Source organism: Narcine bancroftii, chromosome 10, assembly GCF_036971445.1.
Source record: "Narcine bancroftii isolate sNarBan1 chromosome 10, sNarBan1.hap1, whole genome shotgun sequence".
NCBI classification, from domain to species: Eukaryota; Metazoa; Chordata; class Chondrichthyes; order Torpediniformes; family Narcinidae; genus Narcine; species Narcine bancroftii.
In genome coordinates, this window is record NC_091478.1 from 41,582,168 (window position 1) to 41,605,341 (window position 23,174).

At 41.1% G+C, this 23,174-nt stretch overlaps 1 protein-coding gene and 1 long non-coding RNA gene across 6 annotated transcripts in view; one reads left to right on the forward strand and one right to left on the reverse strand.

Moving 5' to 3' along the window:
• Positions 1 to 1,420: 1,420 nt before the first annotated feature.
• The window catches only part of LOC138744491 (rhotekin-2-like), a 56,593-nt gene continuing 34,839 nt past the window's right edge, over positions 1,421 to 23,174 (reverse strand). For 4 of the 5 annotated variants that reach the window (XM_069900754.1, XM_069900756.1, XM_069900757.1 and 1 more), the window contains 6 exons: positions 21,316 to 21,422; positions 14,280 to 14,411; positions 11,439 to 11,604; positions 10,880 to 11,026; positions 6,305 to 6,412; positions 1,421 to 1,854 (listed from right to left, as the gene is read on the reverse strand). In XM_069900754.1, the coding sequence (XP_069756855.1) occupies positions 1,523 to 1,854; positions 6,305 to 6,412; positions 10,880 to 11,026; positions 11,439 to 11,604; positions 14,280 to 14,411; positions 21,316 to 21,422 (992 nt within the window). In that variant the 3' untranslated portion in view covers positions 1,421 to 1,522. The remainder of the gene's footprint in view (positions 1,855 to 6,304; positions 6,413 to 10,879; positions 11,027 to 11,438; positions 11,605 to 14,279; positions 14,412 to 21,315; positions 21,423 to 23,174) is intronic. The other variant, XM_069900755.1, reaches the window with a different exon arrangement.
• Positions 9,715 to 13,175, forward strand: LOC138744492 (uncharacterized). Its single transcript, XR_011345571.1, has 3 exons — positions 9,715 to 9,903; positions 11,279 to 11,626; positions 12,629 to 13,175. It is a non-coding gene; the product is annotated as an uncharacterized lncRNA (long non-coding RNA).

Sequence of the window (23,174 nt, forward strand, 5' to 3'; positions counted from 1 at the left end):
AACTGGCCACCACTCTTCAATGGGGATTACACTTCAAAGCTACGATCCAAGACAAGAAAGACACCTTATAATTAGCTTTTTTTTTAAAGTACAGTACAACTCCAATTATCCGAAATTGGATCATCTGAAATCCTCATTTATCCAAAAATTTTTTTGGATATAGAAGTGACATCTGTTTCCCTCTGAAAATTTTTTGGATAAATGAGGATATCCGAAACCATCAGAAATCCTCAGTTATCCGAATCTTTTTTTTGGAGCCGAACTGACCTCACAGGTTGAGAAATAAATTCACCTGACGTGAAGTTAGAATGACGATTGTCCTCATTTCAGCGAGCTCCCTCCTTTCTCTCATTCCATTTCTTCTTTACCTGCCGGAACGAGCCCATGGAGCACGCCAACTCACCAGTGAGTGTTTAAGCGGCCCAGGCAGCCTTCCCAGAGATCAGAAGCAGCAAAGGGGATGTGTCGGTGATCGATGGCAGCCAGCACTTTTTGGGTGAAAATTAAACATTATTTTAATGCTTAAAAAGCCTTGCCTTCCCTTGTTGTTTGTTGTTGTGTAAACATTGACACAAGTGATTTTCTGTTGCTACTGAGCCATTAAAAAAAAATCAGTATCCGAAAAAATTCAGTCATCTGAAATTTGCCCATTTTGGATAATTGGAGTTGTACTTTATTTGTGCCGGGACCAATTGGAAATGGTAGAATTGAGAGTGGTGACATGGAAGTGCTTAGTTTTGTAAAACGTTCATTAAACTTTTCAATTAATAATCAATAGAAAAATATTCTCCTTGGATCATAGTCATTTTTTGGAATCAAGTCTCCAAAATTGAAATCAGAACACAGCTCACCCAAAAAATCTGGAATCCCAGGAGCTGTCTTTAGCTTAAAAAAAATGTTTCATTTTGACAAAATACAAACTAGTGAAACCTCTCCTTCTGCACCACGTTCTTCACAATCAAGAACAAACCAATCGATTCAAATGCTCCTCCTCCTGCTACTTTTAATGTTCACTTTTTGTTTGGAAAGGGTTGGAGGGGGAAAAAAAAGGAGAAAAGATTCCTGGAGTAGAATTATTTTTGTGGTGAGTGTGATGGGAGTGTTGGGGTTCGGATAAATTTTCAAACTGTCTCTGCAATATACTGTAGGTCCTGAAACTCTGACAATAAAAAATTCACGAACAAACCAATAATTAAAGCTAATGACTAGTCCCTAAAGTGAGATTTTAATGTGAAATGTTTAAACGCATACAGGAAATCCAAAATAAACAACATTCAGGCTGAAGACATTCCCCACAGATTTTGTGTTGTATGTCCACCTCAAAAACTCACTACACTTCAAACTCCAGATCCTGGGGTTAAACTAAGGCCTGGTGGAGCTCTTCTGATGGGAAACAGGTAGTGGTCTGGCTGGCGGAGGTGGCTTATCTTTTGCCTGTGTAGTGTTCTCTGTTGGGGTCTTACTCTGCGCCCTGGCCATTGGAGGGACTCTGGCTGGTCCAGGCTGCAGCTTTGGCCCACCGTCAGAAGGTAATGGGGTTTTCCGAGGGTTCCCTTTCAGGGTCTGATCTGGGTGGGGACTTACTGGTTGGTTCGGCTGCTTTTCTGTGTGGGGGGGGGGCTGGGGCAAGCCGCTTCACAGCTCTCCCTGGCGATGTTAAGGCAGGGGGACTTTGGTCACCTGCCGCCAATCTACTCTTCTGGAAGACCACGTCGTGAGTGCCATCAAAGAGAGCTGCCCATCGTGGGGGACTGGACTCCTCCTTCTGTCCTAGCAGGAACTCTCCGTCCGTCTCCTGTATCTTACTGCGGATAATATCCATCAGGCTTTCATCCTTCACCGGAGATTTGATGTCTGCAAAACATGAAGCTTAGATGATTACAATGAGGTTTCCAAGTAATGGGATGGAAAGCCTGATGAATAGCTCAATCCAAAAACTATAATTAGTTGGGTGCTGGCACAAGAAGTGGAATGGAGGAAGAAGCAGAAGAAGACAGAACTGGAGAAGAAATAGAGAAAAGAGAACAAAGAGGGAGCATCACAGCCTGGTTTGGTAACAAGGGCTCAGGAACACAGAAGACTGCCCAGTCCATCACAGGTACTATCCTCCTGTTCATCGAGTCAGAATTCAAAAACATTCACAGCCCTTTCAGTTCAGAGAATTTTGAAAAGCAGGAGATAGTGATGGCAGTCCAGTTAACACAACACATCGTCCACATTATCAGTGGACCTCTCCTGGAGCCGACATCTGGAAGGCAGCACACTAACAACTCTACTTGCCTGAGGAGATGGTGTCGATTACTCCAGTGTACCGTCTTTTTGCTCCTCGGCCTGACTTGGAAACTTGAGTGAACAGGAATGTAGAAGGTTGCAAAAAGTGCAAAATATGGCCAGGTTCATCCCTGGAAAACATCGATACGAGGCACTGACTCAAGGCAGCCAACCTCATAAAGGATCTCCGTCACCCTTCTCATTGCCAAATTTTCTCAGACTTCTCAGAAAGTCGAGGTGATGTTGTGCCTTTTCCTCAAATGCTGCAAGGTGTTGGCTCCCTTCCAGGAACTTGAAGGTACTAAACCTCAATGAAGAGAGCTTAGCAGACCTTCAGCCTCCCCTTCCTAAAATCCCCAAATTATTGATCTGACCAGATTCTTCATCACTATTCCATATTCTGACTCGTAATTTCCTATTATTTGGCGAACAACATCATCATCAACAAGGATTTTTTTTTGCAGGGGATGATGTTTAGAATTCTCCACCTCAGGGGACTGATCAAGAGGTATCTAAAGAAGGGATGGATACATTTTTGAAGGAGTGTGGAACTGAGAACCATGGGGAACTGGCATAGGAGAAAGAAAGGCAGATCAGCCTTGATCACACTGAACAGTGGGGAAGACTTGAGGAGCCAAGTGGCCTTACTTCTGCTCTCATATTGTTTCCAGATATGCAGGCAAGGCTGGCATTTAATATCCATCCCTAATTGCCTTGAATTGAGTGGTTTGCTCAGCGGTTTGAGAATTAAGCACATCGGTGGGTCTGAGGTCACACAGAGGAAGGTAGCTAATCTCCTTTGAAGGACTCGAGTGAACCAGATGGGTTTTCATCACGATCTGGTAATTTCATGGGCACCAGACTTTTCATTCGAGATTCATTTAATTATTTGACATTTAATACCCCACATGGCATTGTGAGATTCAAGTTGCTAGATGTGTTGTCTAGTAAATGAACCTCTTCATAACCATACTCATATCAGATATTTATAAGGATGTTTACAATCTATATATATATTTTGTTTTTGTAGATTTATTGTCTCCTTTTGATTAAGTATACAATTGTAGAGGGTTTTTTTTTGAGTTTTTGTTTTAAACAGAATACCTCAGCTGCAGCAAGAATTTCAGTCCATATGCACATTGTACAATGTATATGACAATAAAATCATTATCAATACAGGTGTACCCCATTATGGGAAAGTAGAGCGTTCCTATGAAACTTTTCGTAAGCCAAAATGGCATAAAGTGAAGAAGCAATTACCATTAATTTATTTGGGAAAAATTTTTGAGCAAGCCAGATCCAAAAAAATTAACCTATCAAATCATACTGGATACATCTAATGCAGTGGTTCTCAAATTTTTCGGGCTGCTGCACCCTTGGCTTCCAGGCCACATCCCTAGCGCCCCACCCTGCATCTCACACACACACACACACACACACACACACCTCTTTCTTCTTCCTCACCACCTCTCACCCTCAACCTCTCATTCTTCAGCAGACATCACTTGCGGGCCTCTCTCCTGGGGCCGACTCTTTTCACCCCAGGCCTTTCCCTCCCGAGCCCCTTGCAGTTGGCATCTCCCTCTCTCTGTCTATCCTTCCTCCTCCTCCTCCTCCCATTCGCTCTCAACTTATTAAAAAGCCAAAGTCAAATACAAAATGGCGGCCACCGAGGCTGGCTCTTGCGAGATGTCCTTGTCGCCATTTATTTTGCTTACTACTCCCACCTTGAATCTGGCTGAAGCAACTGACAGCCCTTCCAGAGACTATGACTTTTTGCCCTCCATTTCTCATAAAAGCATAAATCCTCTTCAGATTAGCAAAAGCAGGTAATCACTTTGGTTTCATAAAAGTAAAGTGGCGTAAAGTGAACGTTCGAAAAGGGGATACCCGTACCAGGTTTTGCAAAATAGTTGATTAATCTTACTTGCTTTCCATATAAATTCACATTCTGCAGATGCCACCTTTAAACCTCTTAGCAGATCAGAAGCATTTAAATTACTGATTTCAATAACAGTTCAGAAATCTCTAAGAATGGTAGAAATTGCACCAATTGTACAAAATAACTTTCATGGAGTATGTGGTCACAAGTTGAAAGAATTTCTTTTTAATGTTTCATTTCTCCTTGATGCAGCAGTTTACCTGATTTCAAGTGTGGATACATTGTGACTCACCAGCAATGCTGGGAATTATGATGAGCCTCTGCGCAACATAAAACATCCCGTGGTGAGAATCAGACCATATTTGGTAAAAAGCTGCAAGAAGATGTGGATTATTCATTATGGTCTGTGATTTATGTGTATTGCTGCTCCTCACAGTTTCCAAGTTACTGGATAAGTCATCTTAGTGCTCAATAGTCTTTTGTATAGGGACTACAAGTGGGAAACAGCAGTACAAAAAGTTCTATTAATAAAGTAAATTGTGGTTTACAAAATGTTTGCAAACATCACTGTTCCTCAGGACTTCTTATAAGGCATGTGGTTAAGAAATAGTGGAATAAAGCGCCATCTAGTGCCAAATTTCTAAACAACGGCCCTAGTTACAAAAATATTTCAATATGAAAAGACTGATGCTTTTGCTTGAAATGCAAATAGAAAAATCTGCTGGACTGCAGGAATCACTTATAAGTATAGGATTTAGTCATACTTTACAATGCTCTATAGAAAAAGATCTTTATATAAAGTCAGTATTTTTTTTTAATTATAAACCTACAAATAGTTAACCCACTGAGTTGGATAAATATTTAAGACCAAGGTTAAACTTTAATCAAAACCTAATGTGGAGAACAGAATGCAAGTTCCTTCAGAGGCCTCTACCTCAGAACATTGGGCATGGAAAATACACGTGATGGACAAATACATGTTTCTAGTTTGATTTAAAATTTATCATTCCATTTTTGGCAATCATGGCTGCAGCTACCAAGGCCCTTAGCTCCAGAAGTCCATTCCCAAATCACTTTGCCGCTCTTTCTCTGTGCTCCTTTAAACTGTTTCTAAAAGCCTGCCTTGCAGCCAACCCAATGGCCATCTACCCTAATACCATTCTGTAACAGCAACATAATACTACATGGATTGACTTACAAATATCTCTTTTCACATTGGGAAAATGGTTTAAATAGACCAGCATTTTATTCAGCTGCTGTATTACTGGTAGATTGAAAGCTCATTAAATCCAAATAGGCTTAAAGTGTGCTCTTGAGATGTGGTCTGTGATGGGGGCAGGGACAGAGAGAGACAAGAAAAGGGGAGCCTTCCTTTGAATGCAATATGGCACAGTCAGAAGAGCCCATGCATTAAATGGGGTTGCAAAATTCAACCCCGTGAAATTCCCATGCACACCCCACCACCCATCAACCTTGCAAGTTAACTAACAATTTGTAGTTGCACTCTTAAATTAAAACTGTTTCTACTTAGTAGCAGACAGGATTAACAGAGACAAAAATCAGTGATTGGAATCTGGGGGAGCATAAAATAAAAATCAATTAAAATCTACCAGTCTATATTTATCTTTGAAAATTTCACAAGAAATGATTACCAACTCTTGCAAATACAAAGTGTATTAAACTTGAGATTCAAGATCTAAAATTAAAAGAGAAATGGGCCAAATATCAAATTCATGCTTTGCTTGAGTTGGATCAAAAGAGAAATTTTAAAAAAAATTTAAAGAACAAAGTTGCAAAGAATTACAGTTTTCATTCTGGCACGATTGAAAGAATGTGCCTTGTTTTTGATAGACAGGCAATAAAGTGAAATGCAGAACAGTTAAAGACAGAAAATAATAAAACTGAGAACCTTGTTCAAAACCCAGAATTGTACTGAAAACAGTGACATTTCCCAGCAGTTTGCAGTCATAGATTTTAGTAATCTGACCCATATTAAAATTCACTTCACTGGATTCCATCATTGCTAGTTAAGTCATGCTGTTCCAAATTATGCATGGAGTAGCATTTTGCTTTATACATGGGAACTATTTGAATTTCAAACAATGATTCTTTTATAACAAGGGCACATTTAGAAAGGCAAGGGCCACTTACTCATATCGTGGTAGACTGAAGTTGCTTGTTTTGCGAGGAATAAAGGTGGTTTCCGTGGTGACATAATCTCAATTTTCATAAGCTCTTTGCAACAATGCTTCCACTGGCCTGGAAGTTAAAACACAGCCATTAAATATATCAAACTTAAAAGAGACAAAAATTAAACAGACCCTCTCCTTTTGGAAATCTGGGAAATTTCCAGTACGAAAACATTTATCAAGCAAGGAATTACTTTCAGCAAGTAGGAACTGTAAATTATTCTCAAGCATTAAGAACACGCTTCCCATAGAAATGTGTAAATTTAATAACATTGATTGGGCCATTACCAGGTCTTTGGTGTAATGAAAACAAAGAACTGCCGAGGTAGTTAGCCTTGCTCCCTCATCTTAATGGTTTAATGAATAGAATTAGAATTATACACAGCACATAATCAGCCATTTTGCCCACTGCTACCTCAGCTGCTACATTCAAACAGAGATGTTGGAAGAGAAGGCCATTCAGCCCTTAACCCTGGAGATGCACAGAAGCCTGCAGACCTGGAGCAAGAATCAATCTGCTGGAGGAGATCGAGGAGCATCAATGGGAAAAAATGAATAAAGGGTTCTGGCCTGAAATATCAACAATTCTTTTTTGCCCCATTGGTGCTGCTCAATCCACTGTTGCCTCCTGCAGACTGTGCTTTGAAGTCCTTAACTAATATCTCTCTGTCTGACTATGACTGATCAGGATTTCAATCCTATTTCCTTAAGAGGAATCTTTCAATATCTTTTTTTGATGAGAGTATGTAGCACTACTTCCACATTCTTTCACTTAGTTATTTTTCTCTGTTGTTACGAGTGGGGACCAGGATGGCACGGGAAGACAAGCCATTTGAACGAGAGAACAAAACAAAAACTACAGATGTTGGAAATCTGAAATAAAAACAGAAAATGCTAGGGATTGTCAGCAGGGAAGGTAGCACCCATGGAGAAATGAATAATGTTTTATATCCATTAACGACCATTAAAATGAAACAGATCCTTTACCACAGATGCTGCCTGGTTGCTGAGTACATCTAGCACATTATTTTTATTTGAGGTTGCATCTCAGTTTATATCCGAAGCCAACGTCAGCAAAACATAATAAATCATGTTACAGCTCATCGTACCTGCACTTTGAATGCTAACTAATGACAGAAAAGGAGACCAAAGCCATCAATGTATGACGTTAAATACAATACTTGTCATTCTCTCAACATAAGGGAGCAAAAGGTTTTGTACTATTTTCACACTACAGAGATATAATTCTTATGTTCTGTCCTTTCTTACATTAATTATTATTGTTGCAATTTTAACCACTCAGCCTTGGATCACCTAGACAACAGCAACACATACATCAGGCTACTTTTCATCGACTCGGCTTTCAACACGATCATACATTAGATACTGAGCAGCAAGTTTCAAAACCTGGGCCTCTGCATGCCCCTCCGCAACTACAACCTTGACTTACTTATCGGAAGACCTCAGTCAGCATGAATCGGAAACAAGCTCTCTAGCTCACTGACAATCAACACAGATGCACATCGAGGACGCGTGCTTAACCAACTCTTCTACTCACTCTACACCCATGACAGGTGTGGCCAGGCACAATTCAAATGCCATCTACAAATTTGCCGGTGACACCACGGCCATCTGCAGAATCACAGATAGCAATAAGGATGCACAGAGGAGTGAGATAGATCAGTGGTTGAGTGGCATCACAACAGCAACCTTGCACTCAACGTTAGTGGACTTTACTAAGGGGAAATCAGAACACCAACTAGTCCTCAGCAAGTGGAAAGGGTTAAGAACTTCAAATTCTCTGTGTTAACATCTCTGAAGATCTAGCCTAGGGTCTCCATGTCAATGCAATCATGAACAAGGCTCACCAGCCTCTATACTTAGTGAGGAGTTTGAGGAGATCAGGTATGTCACCAAATACTTTCAAATTTCTACGGGGGTACCGTGAAAAGCACTCTGACTGGTACGGAGGCACCAATGCACAGGACAGGAAAAGATTACAGACAGTTGTAAACTCGGCCAGCACCAAGGGTATCAGCCTTCACTCTATCAAGGACAACCTAGAGGCAGTGTCCAAGAAAGCAGCCTCTATCATCAAAGACCATCAGCACCCAAGCCATGCTCTCTTCACACTGGTACCATCAGAAAGGAGGTACAGGAGCCTGAAGATGAACACTCAACAGAACATAAACAGTCTATACCCTTCTGCCATCAGATTTCTAAATGGACAATGAACCACAGACACTACCTCACTTTCTTTTCTTTTGCACTAATTTATTTATTTAAAAAATGTAATTTATTACAATTTTTCACCTGCTATACTGCTGCAAATCAACAAATTTTGCAACATGCTCATGACAATGAATTCTGATTCTCAATTCATTTAAACAGTTTTTTTGTTCTTCAGAAGTGGAATGGGGTGGGAGAGGGGAGAAATGTAGTTTCAGTGATGCTGAATTTAAATGGATGGTTGATGAGCCTTTAGTTGCCCATTCAGAGCCAGCTCTTCAGCGCTTGACGTCCTGCTTTGCGGAAACTGCCAAAATGTTTGGCCTGGAAGTCAGCCTGAAGAAAACTGAGGTCCTCCATCAGCCAGCTCCCCACCATGACTACCAGCCCCCCCACATCTCCATCGGGCACACAAAACTCAAAACGGTCAACCAGTTTACCTATCTCGGCTGCACCATTTCATCAGATGCAAGGATCGACAACGAGATAGACAACAGACTCGCCAAGGCAAATAGCGCCTTTGGAAGACTACACAAAAGAGTCTGGAAAAACAACCAACTGAAAAACCTCACAAAGATAAGCGTATACAGAGCCGTTGTCATACCCACACTCCTGTTCGGCTCCGAATCATGGGTCCTCTACCGGCATCACCTACGGCTCCTAGAACGCTTCCACCAGCGTTGTCTCCGCTCCATCCTCAACATCCATTGGAGCGCTTACACCTCTAACGTCGAAGTACTCGAGATGGCAGAGGTCGACAGCATCGAGTCCACGCTGCTGAAGATCCAGCTGCGCTGGATGGGTCACGTCTCCAGAATGGAGGACCATCGCCTTCCCAAGATCGTGTTATATGGCGAGCTCTCCACTGGCCACCGTGACAGAGGTGCACCAAAGAAAAGGTACAAGGACTGCCTAAAGAAATCTCTTGGTGCCTGCCACATTGACCACCGCCAGTGGGCTGATAACGCCTCAAACCGTGCATCTTGGCGCCTCACAGTTTGGCGGGCAGCAACCTCCTTTGAAGAAGACCGCAGAGCCCACCTCACTGACAAAAGGCAAAGGAGGAAAAACCCAACACCCAACCCCAACCAACCAATTTTCCCTTGCAACCGCTGCAATCGTGTCTGCCTGTCCCGCATCGGACTTGTCAGCCACAAACGAGCCTGCAGCTGACGTGGACTTTTTACCCCCTCCATAAATCTTCGTCCGCGAAGCCAAGCCAAAGATATAAACTGAATGAAAATGAGCCTTTCCTGAACCACAAGTTTGGAAGACACCCGTTTTTCTTCAGCAAACAAAACAAAACAACCAGTTCCAAATTAATTTCTCCAAGTAAGTTATTTATTCTTGAAAATACACAACTTTTAAAAGCCTGTCTCCTTTTAAAGCCTGCTGCATAAACTTACCAGTCCCTCACTGCTTCTGACAACCATGTTAAACAGAACAGCCCTTTGGCCCACAATGTCAACCAAAACACTGCTGTTTTGGTAACTATGGTAAATCCTTCCTACCTCGTAACCCTCTATCTTTCATCCATGTGCCCAATTAAGAGTCTCTTATATGCCCTTAATGTTTCAGCCTCCACCACCATCCCTGACAAGGCATTCCAGGCATCCACAACTCTGTAAAAATACTGTACTTACCCCTGAAGTCTCCCCTAAACGTCCCTCCCTTCACTTTGTTCATATGTCCCCTAGTATTTGTTATTCCTGCCCTGGGAAAAAGGCAATTTAGAAATACTGCATGGTAACAGGCCCTTCAGGCCCACGAGCTCACTTCCCACATACAATAGTCTTAAGTGACAAATTAATTTACCAACCCAATGTGTCATTGGAACATGGGAGGAAGCTGGAGCACCTGAAGGAAGCCTATACAGTCACATGGAGAAAGTACCACCAACCGTGCCACCCATCATCTTCTCCCTATTTAAATGGATAGTGAATTAGAGGGATTTGTAAAGGGTGCCAATGTTTAATGGAAAGAAGAGGCTAATAAGATTAATTGGATATGTTTCCAGAGTAAAAACTGCCAGAATGGGCTGAGGTTTATACCACATCATTCAGTACTTCTTAGATGAAGTGGATCTATCAGTATCATGTGCAATGTGCTTCCCACAAAGGGGTTAGTCAGTGAACTTAATTTGTCAAAATTGTTTTAAATTAAATGCATGTCCATAAAAGCAAAAAATAAGAAAAAAACAATTGCAATGAAAAGACAATTCTCCAAATTTTAAGAGAAATAGCATGGTAATAGGCTCTTCTGGCTCATGACCCCAAAATACACCCAGATCATCAATTAATATACTAACCCTGTAGATCTTTGGAACATGGGATGAAAGCTGAACACTCTGAGGAAGCCCTCGTTGTCGTGGGCAGAACGTACAAACTCCTTGCAGCCAACAGCAGATTCGAACCGTGGTTGCTCGCGCTGTAATCAAGTTGCACTATTGCTGTCCCTTGACAAGAGCATCAAGGTATCAGGTGAGATGGAATTAAAGATCTGTGGCTCCAGCTAGGTGAAGTGACCCCATCATTGCAGGTTGGGTCACCGCACTGGCACACATTTACCAATATCTGTTTTAACATAGTGGAGTTTCTGCCACATTTATCTGCTCAAGTATATGGAGTAAGATCCATGACTTGACACAGGAATGTAAACACGGAGCCATTGCTTAACATTAACCTTTAATTTTTTGTTTAAAACACAGAACTACCAAGACCAATGTAGGCAGAAAATGAATGGCATTCAAATTCTACGATGAGGGAGATGGATCACTGGCAAGTGAATAGCATCTGGATATTTAAAATAGGGTAAACACCATGGAAACCACAATCACTGGAATTTGGCACTGTGCTCCGCTTACTCACTTATATCACAGAGGTGCTGCCAGAAAGCCTCCACCCATCGCTGAAGATCACCCTCAGAATCTGCAGCAAACACCCGGCTGGCTGTTTCCCCACTGGAGGGGTTGATAAGGGAAAGGCTGTGCGTCCTTTTCTTTGAATCATTCCCCAGGATCCGTATTCTGGTTTCCTATACAATTCAATCACAACAGGTGAGGTTTTATTTGCTGCCTTGTTGTTACACATTTCCTTTCAAGACTGTGCTTTACATTTCAGCAAAATTAAAGAACCACAGTAAAGGTGTCAGACAAAGGGGAAGGGGGAAAGCGAAGAGGAGAATCGAGAAAAGAAGGTGAAGGGGGTTGTAGGAAATGCTCAATATTTATTTGACAGTAACACAAATCCTCCTCATTTTACCATCAGTAAAAATATTGTACTTACCCCTGATGTCTCCCCTAAATGTCCCTCCCTTCAACTTTGTACTTATGCCCCCTAGTGTTTGTTATTCCTGCCCTGGGAAAAAGGCAATTTAGAAATACTGCATGGTAACATGAGGATTTGTAGCCTGGGAAGTTCCAGTAAAATTAACCTCAAGTCAGAGGTTGCATAAAAACACAATTGAAGTACTAGGAGAATTAAAGTGACTTGTCAATTTATTTTATTCAGTATCACTGAAAACTTGTTGCATGCAGACCAAGTATGGTTTGAGTACTTAAAGGAGCTGTATGATTTATACAATAGGATAGTGTAATGTTCAAATCCAGCACTGTCTGTAAGGAGTTTTTACATTCTCCCCATGTCAGGTGTTTCTCCTCTGGATGCTCCAGTTTCCTCCCATGCTCTAAAGGCCTACGGGGTTAGTAGGTTAACAGACTACAGGGGCCATTATTGTGCTCAGTCATTCAATGTAAAAATATTCATGTAAATTCATTGTGAATTATTTCAAGCTAGACAAAATTCCTTGATCTAACAAGAGGTCTCCCAATCAATTTGTCTAGAATCTCCCCAGTAAGTTAAAATTTTCTTGCATTTTTACACAGTTCAGTCATTTTATCATCGTTCCAATCAGATAATCCCTGAGCGTATTGATATGAATGGAATAAGCTGTCAAAAATAGCCCATTCTTGCACTCTTAAACTTTTGACCGAAAGATTCAGCTGCCTGGCCCCTGAGATCTGGAATTCATCTGTTTCCCTCCCTCTCCCCACAACCAGGATCTGTATCTCTGGATCACTGAGGTTAGACTTCACTCGTTGCACATCAAAAGGAAATGCAAGAACACAAGGAAATGGGACTAAGATTAGGTCACTTGTCTTCTGACCAAGTATGGTTGCAACATGCCGATAATAGTGTCCAGGAATGAAGAAGGATGCAGAAAGTAGCAAACATAGCTCCGACTCTGTGGTAGTGCCTCAAGAAGGCAAGCAACATCATAAAGAACCCTGGTCACAACCTCTTCTCTCTACTACCTTTGGGAAGAAGATACAGAAACCTGGACCAGCATCAACAGCACTTGAACCTACCCATTCTATCCCAACCATAAAATACTCCAGGACCACCAAAGGACCTGTCTCCACTATTGAAATTCCACGTTAATTTCTTGTACTGTGAATATTTATTTATATTGCATATCCTTTATATTTATTACCTCTTTCTTTACTGTAATAATTGAATGTATGTTGTTGTTGGTGTATCTTTTGTTGCTATTTGCCTGCACAAGTAAACATTTTGCTACATATATCTGACAATAAACTCATTATCACTATCCCCATAACCCCCAATGTTTCATATATTTATCTATCTTCTCTATGGTCATTGGGGCAGAGACTTCCTGAGATTCATTACCCACTAAGAGAAGAAATTTCTCTGCTTCTCATCTTTAAATGACTGGGCCCTTACTTTGCAGCCATGTCCATTTCTTTGTGACATGATGAAAGCCTTTCAATAAGTGCAATGTCAAGCCTCCTTAAGATCTTATGTGTTTGAATGAAGTCACCACTCTTCCTTCCAAAATTCAAGCAATATAGACCCAGACTTTCCAACTGCTCATGACTGGACAACCCTTTTACCTCAGGAATTAGCTTGGTGAATCTCCTTCACCTGCAATGCTACCATATCCTTTTTTATGGCAAGGGGACCACAATTGTGTGCAGCATTCCAGGCGAGGCCTCACCTTCACCCTGATCATTTGCAACAAAACTTCTCCATTCTTCATCTCTAACAATGAAGGCCAATGTTTGCCTTCTCAATGACCTGCATGCTAGCTTTTTGGGATCCATGCATTGGAACATTGAAATCCCTCTGTACTTCATTAATTTGCAGTCTATCTCTGTTTAGGTGATACTCTACCTTTTACCAAAATGTTTGACCTTACACTTCCCCACTTTGAATCTCATTTGCCAGTTTTTGGCCAGTCACTCAATCTTTCTAAATCTTGCTGCAGAATCACCTTTTCTTCAGACCATGCCCTTCCACCTCATCGGCACACTAGAAAAGCCATGATACAGATAGTAAATAGAAAGCGGGAAACTTGCTGAGCTTTCAGATGGGGAAAGGTCATTAAGCCTCAGGCTTCTGTGCCAATACTGCCAAGTAGCAGAAACATTTAAAAAGTATTAATATCCTTGCTAGCTTCTATAGAAGCCAAAGGCACATTTTGGACCTGGCTCTGGTCAACAGCTTTGTGCACAGAGGGAGTTCAGCTCTTGAGTTTTACTCAGCTCTAAAACGTACTATCTATCTCCCAGGCCAACAGAATCCTGACCACGTTCAGGATGCTTCCAACCAGCTCTGGTTTGTTGATTACATGAATGATAATGCCTCTACTTTTGAAACAACGCGAGAGTTTCTCAGTCAGTACCACACCTTATTGATGCTGATGTTTAGTGCAGGGTCCACCTGTGCCTCAATTTCTTCTGGAGAGTAATATGCTGAGAAAGAGCCGCTCTTTAGGACACAGTACAACCTCGTCCAGTTGGAGAGTTCTCCAACATTTTGCTGGAAAAAAAGGCAAAAAGCACAGGCCTTAAACAGCCATTTACATAGACATTCTTTTCAATGGCAAGTAATTCACAGGAATTAATGAGAAATGTTATTTGCATCAATTATTGCATAGAGCCCAAAACACCCTGGATGGCAATTTATACTCTAGTCCAGCCATTCTCAACAGGGGCTCTATGGCCCCTCCTGAGAGGCCGGATTTAAATAAAAGTCCGGTTTTCTTTTCTCTTCACGTAACATAAATTTTTTTACGTAGTTGGTGGGAGAGAAGTATGGAAGAAGCCAAAAATTGACTGCTTCACATGGAAAGGGGCCTATAAACTTTGAGCAGAGTACTAAGGAGGCCCTAGTCAAAAAAGGTTGGAAATGGTTGCTTTAGTCAATCTGTGCAGTGAAGCAAGCATGATTCAAGTGGTCCTCTGGCCAGCCTTGAGCCATCGGACTGGAAATCTAGTTCCTGCTACATTGGCAGACAAGTGGTGACGTGTAAAAGCTTTTATCCAAGGCACAACAGTTCATTGTGAAGCAGGGTGGAAGCAGTTGCAGTGAAAGCAGGTCGATCTTTATTCTTTACAGGTTTAGAGCAAATGTAATTTTCTAATGGAACAAAAAAAGATGTGTAACTGTTACCTTGAAAGGCATCAAGTATAATTTAATAAGGATTATCAATATAAAATGCATTGTTCCTGAGCAGCACCAATGTTTCCCTGTGTCTGTAAATATTTTGATAAGCCATTTAATATTCGTATTCCCTACCAGGACAAATGGATATTGGAGGCTGATTACAAAAGATTAACTCAATACCCTCAGGTCAAAATTACTGTTTACACCAACTTTATCGACACCAGGAATGGGGAGGTGTAGAAAAAAAATGTTTAAAACCATTTCAACAGATTGGTAAACTAAATGAAAAGGTTCCCTTTAAATTTTGTTTTACCTAGGCAATAAGAACATAAAAAATAGGAGCAGGAGTTGGCCATCCAGCCTGTCGAGCCTGCTCGCTATTCAATAAAATCATGGCTGATCTGATGATGGGCTCATCTCCACCTACCTGCCTTTCCCACCCCCCCACCCCCCCCCCATATCCTTTAATTCCTCCACTATGCAAAAATGTACCCAACTTTGGCATAAGATTGCCTTAATAAAACAAACCAAGAAAATGAAATAGTTCTGCAGTTAGGTATTGGAGGAATTCCCAGGGTTTTTAATCTGTACATTGTAAAAAAAAAGCAGCTTTTGAATAAATACTGGGTTTAAAGTCTCTATTTTTTTTTGCAGAGCAGCTAATCTACTCATGATTTAGTCCCTTTTGCAAAGCTAAGTGCTAAACTAAGACAAGCTCACAGATACCTCAGTGGTTTTTTTCATTGAAGATTAATTGCCCTTATGGTAAAACCAACAGCCCTTCAGCAAGGAAGTCTGACAAGGAGATCATATAAAACAGTGTTTGGAATCATTGAGCATGGAAACAAGTCCTTCGGCCCATTTTGCCCACATCAACCAAAGTGTCCCACCTGCACTAGTCACACCTCCATTTGGGCCTTATCCCTCTAAACCCATCACATCCATTTATCTGTTCAATTTTAAATGAAACATTGCAATAGTACTTGCCTCAACTACCTCCTTTGGCAGCCCATTCCATTCACACGCCACCCTCTCTGTTTAAAAAAAGCTACCCCTCAGATTCCTGTTCAATCTCTTCCTCCTCACCTTAACCCTACATCCTCTGGTTACTGACTCAGCTGTGAGGTGGTACAGTGGTCTAGCAGATAGTACCGTGCTTCACAACATGCAGAGACACCTGGGGTTGAATCTTGAACACTAAAGCGGTCTGTGGAGTCATGCTCCTTTAACTTCATGGGTTTCCTTTGAGTGTTCTGGTTGCCTCCCAAACCCCAAAAAGATGCTGCTTCTCAAGTTATCTGGTAAATTGGTGTAGGTGGGTGGCAGCAAGAATAAGGGGCAAGTGAATGGACACATGAGGGACAACAGGTCACAATGTAGCAAATGGCTGAATGAGATTGATGACAATACTCTAGAATTGACTCAAAAGGTCTCACCCTTTGAAACATTAGAAATATGAGAATGCCTCAGCTAAGCAGACAATGGAAGACTATTTATAATTTTCACTTCAAATGCTCAGGTTACCACATTAAGATTCAAGATTCTTTTATTGCCATGTCATAAAACAAGTATAACATTACACAAAATTGCCTTTAGTCTACTCTAATGCAAAGTTTCGCCATCAGCAGAAAATACCTGGCAGCCCTTAGAGTCACAGAGAAAGATAAAAGCCAAAAAAATAGTCCCTTCAGAGTCACTGAATGTCCATAGATTTGCCTCCAGCTGATACTCATTCTGCCAGTCTCCAGCACTCCACAGCCTGGTGCGAGTTCTTTGACTGCAGTCGCCAGTGGTCCACAGCTTGCGCGGGTTCCTTGCGTCAAGTCACCGACAGCCCGCTGCCTGTGGGCGTTTTAGCCGCAGAGGCGCTCACTGTTCCTTAGGATTGCCTCCTCTGCTTCTCCTTCTCAAATGGAGGAGGTGGGTGTGGAGTGTTTTCTCTGCTTTCTGGTGCTCTACGCCAGTCCTCTGCTTTTCCGGAGACTGCAACCACTCGAGGCTGCCGCTGAACACAGGCATTGCCATCTTGGACCCAGATCTGCAGTTGCAGGATTTTAAAATATACCACCATCTGCTCCTTTAACAGGCTGTTTTCAAGCTTGTACGGATCCTTCAGTAGTTGGTTGGACTGGGCGGTAAGACCCAGCGGAGGAGCGCTGTGACCCCACTAATGGCAATGCTGCCATTGCAGAAGCTCTGGCACTGCCACCAACTTTCTTTTCCAGGATTAGCTAGCGATTTAAAAAATTTTCAGGATTAGTTGACAATTTCAAATTCACAGAAAAATTTTAAGCCTTTCCCAGCTGCTGGTAGTTTAAGACGTCAGTTGTTTTGTTATGTTGGCTGGCAATGTGCTCAGTGTAATAGGATGGAAACAGTAGGCTATACCCTTCAGTAATCACATCTAACCATCTGTACCAGAGCAAATAAAATTCTTTTCACCCTTAATCAGACTGTATTTTCCGATGCTGGTCTGCTGAATGAGTAGATTCAAACTGCTGATATGTGAAACTGAGATGAGAGCCTTTAATGTTTAATCTCTCTTCAGGCTAACTAAAGAGTTGAGGTCGCCTCATCATTTTTTTCATTATCTACATAATAAGAATAACAAGTCAAAACTGGCACCACAGAAGGTTTAATCAAACAGCTCACCACGAGTGACCTCCTCCTGAACCAACTTAAAGCATATAAAAGTTGTATTTTTTAAAAATCATCCCTCCCCACTCTTTAATCACCTGCCTTCACAGCTTCAATGCAAACAATTTCAAAACATAAACCAGCAGGCCAGAAAATTAGCCTATCTTAAGATGGGGTGCCACTGCTGAGTGGGGCCCACTTGGGAATCAATGGCACAAACATTCCCTCCTACACTAAAAACAAAACAGCTTCAGCTGGATGGGGCACATCAGGGAGAGCTATCAGAACAAAGCAATCATTATATCAGAAAATATGGTCACAAACATCATTGTTTATAAATCAATGGCCATGAATTTCTGGAATACAACATTGCTCTGGGACAGAATCAATGGGGCAAATGGCCTCCTCCTCTGTGAGAAGGAAAAGTGAGAAATCTGACAGTCTAATTTCAAGTTTAAGTCTTTACTCCTTAGTGCATTGGGAGGCACATGAAATATGCTGACAAAACAAACGTTTTCTGTATGTAGACAAGGAATTAATATCGATGCTGGATGAAAAGACAAAAAAGAAGAAATTTGTTTGTAAATTATAATATTTGGATGTAAAAGGCCAAAGGATGGAAAATTGCTGCTTATTTTAGTTGAAGGTAAAATGGTATAGAGTCGCTTGATCCTGAGTAAGACCATGACATCTGGTCTTTAGCGTTGTATGTGGCTGATTAGACCAACATGGGCTCCGAGGTTCTTTTCAAGATTCAATATATTATTGTAATAAAAGTGTCATATTACATGAAATTGCTTTTGCCTGCTGTAAGGCAAAACAGATTCGCTCTAGGCAGAAATTGGCTGAAGGGCTTCCTTACAGTCGGAGAAAGAGAAGCAAGTAAAAAAGTCACCCCCCCACCACTTCCGCAGACTCCGCGGCCGCACAAGAGTCCAGCCCAAATTATTGGCAACCTGAGCTCCACATCTGAACCTCCGACACAGTCAGGAACCCTTCAGCGCCTTCGCCTTTGGCATCCCCTTGCATCCTGGTTCTGATACCTGGTACACCTTCAGCCAGTTTTGAGCCAGTCTCTAGCAGTCCGCAACCTGGCACAAGTCACGCACATCAGTCTCCAGCTGTCCACAGCCTCCGTAGGTTCCTTGGCTCGAGTCGCCATCAGCCATTAGTCTCTCAGCCACAGAGCCCCCTCACTGGTCCGCCACTGTGGATATTGTCCAATGGGGTGTCTCCTCTGCTTCTCCTTCTCAGATGCAGGATGGTTTCCCCATTTTCTGGTGCCCTGCACCAATCCTCTGGAGATTGCAACCCTTCGTAGCTGCTGTTGGTCAGGGGCGCCGCCATCTTGGGCGCAGACCCCACGGTCGTGGGATTTTAAATAAAATTACCACCAGCTTCATTAAGGGGCTGTGCAGAGCTGATGGCAGTTGACTGGGCGGTTTGACCCCACGGGAACGCTGCATCTCTGCTCCTCGTTCCCCGCACCAGTGCCGCCATTTTCTGCTTTAACACAAATAGCAACTGCAGCATCAGCTTTTCTTGATGCTGGTGTGAGAGATGGGAAAACTGATCTAAAATTATGAACATGAAGGAAACTAAAATTCATACATCAGTTAATGGCTGTAACCAGTACAAACAGGATGAGCTTGGGGATTAGGATGCAGGAAAGCAGAGTCAGCACGATTAACATAAGAATCTTCTACTCTTTGTGACAAGAGCCACCATAAGACTAAGATAAGGAGTGGTAAGGAACAATAGAATGTAGGAAGTTGAGGTAGTCTGGATCAGATAAGGGTCTCCTAGCCCTGGACAGAAGTACCAAGTCCTACATATCTAATTAGCTAACCTTACACAGATTTATACATATTAAATTAGCCAACCCTAGACAGGATGAGCCAACTCTACATACCAAAAGACTGTAGCCCCAAGAATCAGGAAGGTGTGAATAAGGACAATAACATGAAGGGACACCGACAGGATACCCCGTGGTCCTCCAAGTATATTGAAACTGCACGTAGGCAAGAAGGATTGCCTAATGCCAAACCTCTCCAGCAGGAGGCAGAAGAATGTAAGGGGGAGGGTATTCCTATACTGAAATCAACTGTATAAAAGTTGGGTGAGCTCCAGTGTATGTGTGTATTCCCAGGGTAAGGGGAAGCACCCAACTTTGCATTGTTGTAAAATAAATGTTCTTTGTTCTCAATTTTTGTCTCGAGCAATTTCTTTAAAGGTACTTCTATTTCTAACACTGGTGATTCTGTTTTCTTGCTTCTTCCATCTTAGCTTCCTCATATGCAGGAACGTCAAACAGAATGATCCAGTGCTTGTTGTTCCCGGTGCTGTGCGCCAATGGTGAGATTCCCTCCTACATCAGGGGCATTCAAAGTCTTTTAAGCTTTTTCCAGAGTCATCTGGAGTGATGACTGTGTGCAAGAACCAAAAACATTAAATAACTGGTGGAGCAGAATGAAGGGACCTGTTTCAAAGCTTGATGGATACAGTGCACATCATTGTGCACTGAGAGGGTGATGTGGCTGGAGTGAGGGTGACAGGTGGCATAACTAGAACTATTGCCTCAAAGATCCAGTGACTTCTCGTGCTGACTGAACGGAATTTGCAAATTCTTCCCCTGGCCAACAAATAATCTGGTGGAGGAACTTAGCAGGTCAAGCAGCATCAGAGGGGAAAGAAATGGTCAATGTTTCAGATGTGATGAAGGATCCTGGGCCAAATCATTGACCATTCTTTCCCTACCCGATCGGGGAGGCCTGCTCTCCTCCAGCAGGTTGGCTCATTGCTCCTGATCCCAGAATCTGCAGATTCCTGTGTCCTTTCCTGCGACCTTGTGCATTGCCCAGGGTGCTCTGGTTTCCTTCTATATTCCAAAGACATGGGTTCATTGGTCTCTACAACTTGTCCCTGGTGTGCAGACAAGGAGTAGAATGTGGGTTGGGTGGGGAAGCTGAGGGTCGTCTTGGTGAGATTGTGAAAATAGGGAAAATTAGTGGAGAATAAATCAAAGTATTGAGTACAGGCGTTGGTATGAGTATTGAGTGCAGTTCTGGATGCCAAACTATAGGAAGGATAGCAGTAAGATTGAAAGAGTGCAGAGAATATTTACTAGGATGTTGTTGGGTCTTCAGTTGTTACAGGGAAAGAGCATGGAAAAATGAGGGAAGATTTGAGAGAGTGTTGCAAAATTACGAGGCCTGGACAGAGTAAATGCAAGTAGGCTCTTTCCACTTAGGAGAGAGAAATACAAGAGGACATAACTTTGGTGAAAGGGGAAAGGTTTAGGGGAACATTAGGGGGAACTTCTTCACTCAGAGAGTGGAGGGAGTATGGCATGAGCTGCCATCTGGCGTGGTAAATGCAGGCTCACTCTTAAGTTTTAATAACGGATAAATACATGAATGGAAGAGGTCTGGAGGTTTATGGAATGGGTGCAGGTCAGTGGGATTAGCAGAAGGATGCTTTGGTAGACTAGAAGGGCTAAATGGCCTGTTGTCTGTGCTGTAGTGTTCTATGGATCTAATGGGATTGCTATGTTAGGGGCAGAGATTGGATTGGGTGAAATAGCCTTCTCCTATGCTACTAGACAATATGGACACAATTATATGAATAGAGTTTGCCTTACCTGCAGATTGAGGTATCCAGACATCATATTCTCTGTCATGCAGACAGGCTGAGCAACGAATCGACAACACATCTGTCCATACAAGGGCAGCCAGAAGGACGCTTCCTCTAGATAGCAAAATATGGAAGGTCAGTTCTAGTGACTACACACTGAATGAACAACATGAATATATTGAAGAAAGTCACTGAATTGATTAACCAAGGACAGATTGGAATTTCCCAAAGGTTATTTTATGTAACTAGCACATCTCCTGCAGCATTCTCAGTTGTGCTGGTGGACAATAAGAACTTGCACATTATAGCAAATACAATTTTTTTTTCCAAACTTTATTTAAAAGATAGTTAAAAAAAAACCTAACATTCAGTATAGAAAAAAAATCAAGAAAAAAAGATTTTACATTAGCACCCATCCTACCACTACAGCCAACTCCCTTAAGGGGAGCCAAAAAAAAAAGATTATATATATATATATATATATATGTATAAAAAGAAAATATTATAAATGTTAATAACATTTCAAAGTATATCTAAATGCATATATTTCAAATACAGAGACCACTTACTAACAAAATAATTATCATGTAAATTATAAGTTATTTTTTTCCATGTCAATACATACTTTCAATTCATTGTGCTAACGTGATATATTAATCTCAGTATCATCTTTCCAAATACTCACAACACATTTATGCGCTACTGATAACACCAAACGTACAAAAGCAATTTGAATTTTGTCCAATCCCATTCCTCTTAATGAATACAAATTTCCCAACAAAAAAAAATCGTTGGATCTAATGGTAATATAAAATTATATAATTTTTCCAAAACTACTTTAATTCCTTGTCAAAACAGCATGTAGAAAAGTTCCAATACATGAGCCACATCTAAAACGAATCTGAATTACTAAACCCATTTTTTTTTTAGCTTTTCCGGGGTCAAATATAATTGATAAAAAATTATAATTAACCATTCCATATCTTACATTAGTCAATTTAATTATTGTCCTGACACAAATTCTCCCAATCATCTTCGGGAAAAATAAATACTAAATCACTCTCTCATTTAAGTTTAGATTTCTCCCAATCTGACTTATCCATATTATCTTGTAACAAATTATACATAACTGAAATATAACCCTTTTCCGGTACAGAGGAAATCAAAGATTCAAATTTTGACAAAATAGGTAAAATCATCTCTCTACCATAATTATCTTTTATCAAAGCTCTAAGTTGATAATACGCAAACAAAGAATTTACAGGTATATCAAATCTTTCTCTCAATTGATTAAAAGAAAGAAATTGCCCCTCTACAAAACAATCTTGTATTGTCTTTATACCGTTAGAATCCCAAATCTTTAAATGATTATTAAACATTGAAAAAGGAATAAGCTGATTATTATACAATGGAGTTAAAATTGATAATTTATCTTTTGACCCTAACACTCTGGGTTTTTTTTTTAAATCCAAATCTTTAACAAATGTTTCAATATCGGCATATCATATTGCTGTAATAAAATCAAATTCCAACAAAATATAAATTTATGTATCTCAATCCTAGAAATACAAGCCATCTCCATTTTAGCCCAGCTAGGAGGCAGATCTAAATCCATCAATCTACTAATAAACTTCAACTGGGCCGCTTCATAATAGTTTTGAAAATGTGGTAATTGTAGTCCGCCCAATGTATACTTCGCCACTCAAGCTAATTTACCTTTCCATAAAAACTCTTGCACTGTTTTATTCAAATCTTGGAAAAAGCCCTTAGAAAGTAAACAAGATATTGAATGAAATAAATATTAAATTCGAGGAAAAATATTTATTTTAATACAATTAACCCGACCAATCAAAGTTAATGGAAGAT